General features: G+C 59.5%; 1 protein-coding gene across 1 annotated transcript; it reads right to left on the bottom strand.

The window, feature by feature from the left end:
- Positions 1-70: 70 nt before the first annotated feature.
- RPUSD2 (RNA pseudouridylate synthase domain containing 2) lies at positions 71-853 on the bottom strand (the record flags this gene model as incomplete). The annotated part of the gene is made up of 1 exon (XM_008940649.1): positions 71-853. A coding segment is annotated over one exon (783 nt), but the record flags the coding sequence as incomplete, so codon positions are not given.
- Between the last annotated feature and the right edge of the window lie 464 nt (positions 854-1,317).

Genomic DNA, 1,317 nt, shown 5'->3' with positions numbered 1-1,317 from the left:
CAGGCCTCGGGCAGCCTGTCCAGCTCGGCGACACAGAGTGTGAACGCTGGGTGTTACCAGCTGTGCCCGCTCACTCCTGCCAGCCCTCCGTGGCCCAGGCTGGCATGCTGGAGCAGTACTCGAAGCCCGGCCCCCGGTAGCGCAGGGCGTGCAGGTACATCACCAGCTCCTGGGGGGACGGGTCCCTCCGCCTCACCCTGCACTCCTCACACAGAGGGTCCTTCTCCTCCCACTTTTCTCCACTCCGCCCGTCCCCATTCTCACACAAACCAAGGTCACTGTTTCGTTCAAGCGTTTCCAGGCTGGTATCAGAGTTCAGTGGACGGGCTGCTGCGTGGTTCCCCTCAGGACCCTTGGCATCCCCGGCAGAGCTGTCGCTGACAGGAAGGGCCTGAGCGGGCCCTGCACAGCCCCCCGAATCCCCACAGGCCCCGTCTGCAGCGCCGGGGGCCAGGTCCTCCTCCGAGACGCCCAGCACGTCCAGGCTCTGCTTGGAGCGGTGCTCCTCCACCAGCGCCTGCAGGAGCTCCTCGTCCGTTTTGTCCACCCTGCCGGCCCTGCCCCGCTCGGGGCCCCAGGCCTCCATGTTGTAGATGGGGTCGTTGACGATGGGATGCCCCAAAAACTGCAGGTGGACCCGGATCTGGTGCGTGCGGCCGGTGCGCGGCAGACACTTCACCACGCTGCTCCTGCCGTTGTAGCTCAGCCTCTGGAAGATGGTCTTGCAGGGCTTCCCCTTGGGGTCCACGCGGCACACTCCCACTTTGTAAGAGACCACCAGGATGGGCTCCTCGCAGACCACCTCGTGCTCTGGGAACTCGCCCACCACGCGGCACACGTACTCCTTCTCCAGCTGAGGGGACACAGGAACCTGTCACCACACCCGAGTCCCACCCCAGCTGCTCCTCCCTCCCTTCAGTGAAACACGTCTGTAGGCAGCATACTGCCCAAATTTTATTGCAACTGAACAGGAGAGGGAAAAAACAAACTCAAGTCAGCTATGTGAAGCCAAATTTCTTTCATACTTTTCCCAAATAGTTGGTATATCCATGTCACACGGGCCTGGCCTCTTTTCCTTGTATTAAATGCAAGGGCAATGTCTCAGTGACCTTTGGTTTCCAGCCTCACAGCAAGCCCTGGAAGCCAGCACCCTGCAGCTACCGTTCTGTTCCAGGCAAGGGACAAAGTGAAAACAAGAATGAGTCCCAAAACTTTTTAAACTGAAAAAGTATGAGATGGCTGACATGTTTCCAGGTCCAAATAAAACTGCTCTCTACCCATTTTTCCTGCTCCCAGTCTGTCTGCGCAGTCCCTTGG

This window comes from Merops nubicus, unplaced genomic scaffold, assembly GCF_000691845.1.
Source record: "Merops nubicus isolate BGI_N331 unplaced genomic scaffold, ASM69184v1 scaffold41765, whole genome shotgun sequence".
In the NCBI taxonomy this organism is placed as follows: domain Eukaryota; kingdom Metazoa; phylum Chordata; class Aves; order Coraciiformes; family Meropidae; genus Merops; species Merops nubicus.
Note: the sequence above shows the minus strand (reverse complement) of the source record. Positions and strands in the feature narration are given on the sequence as shown.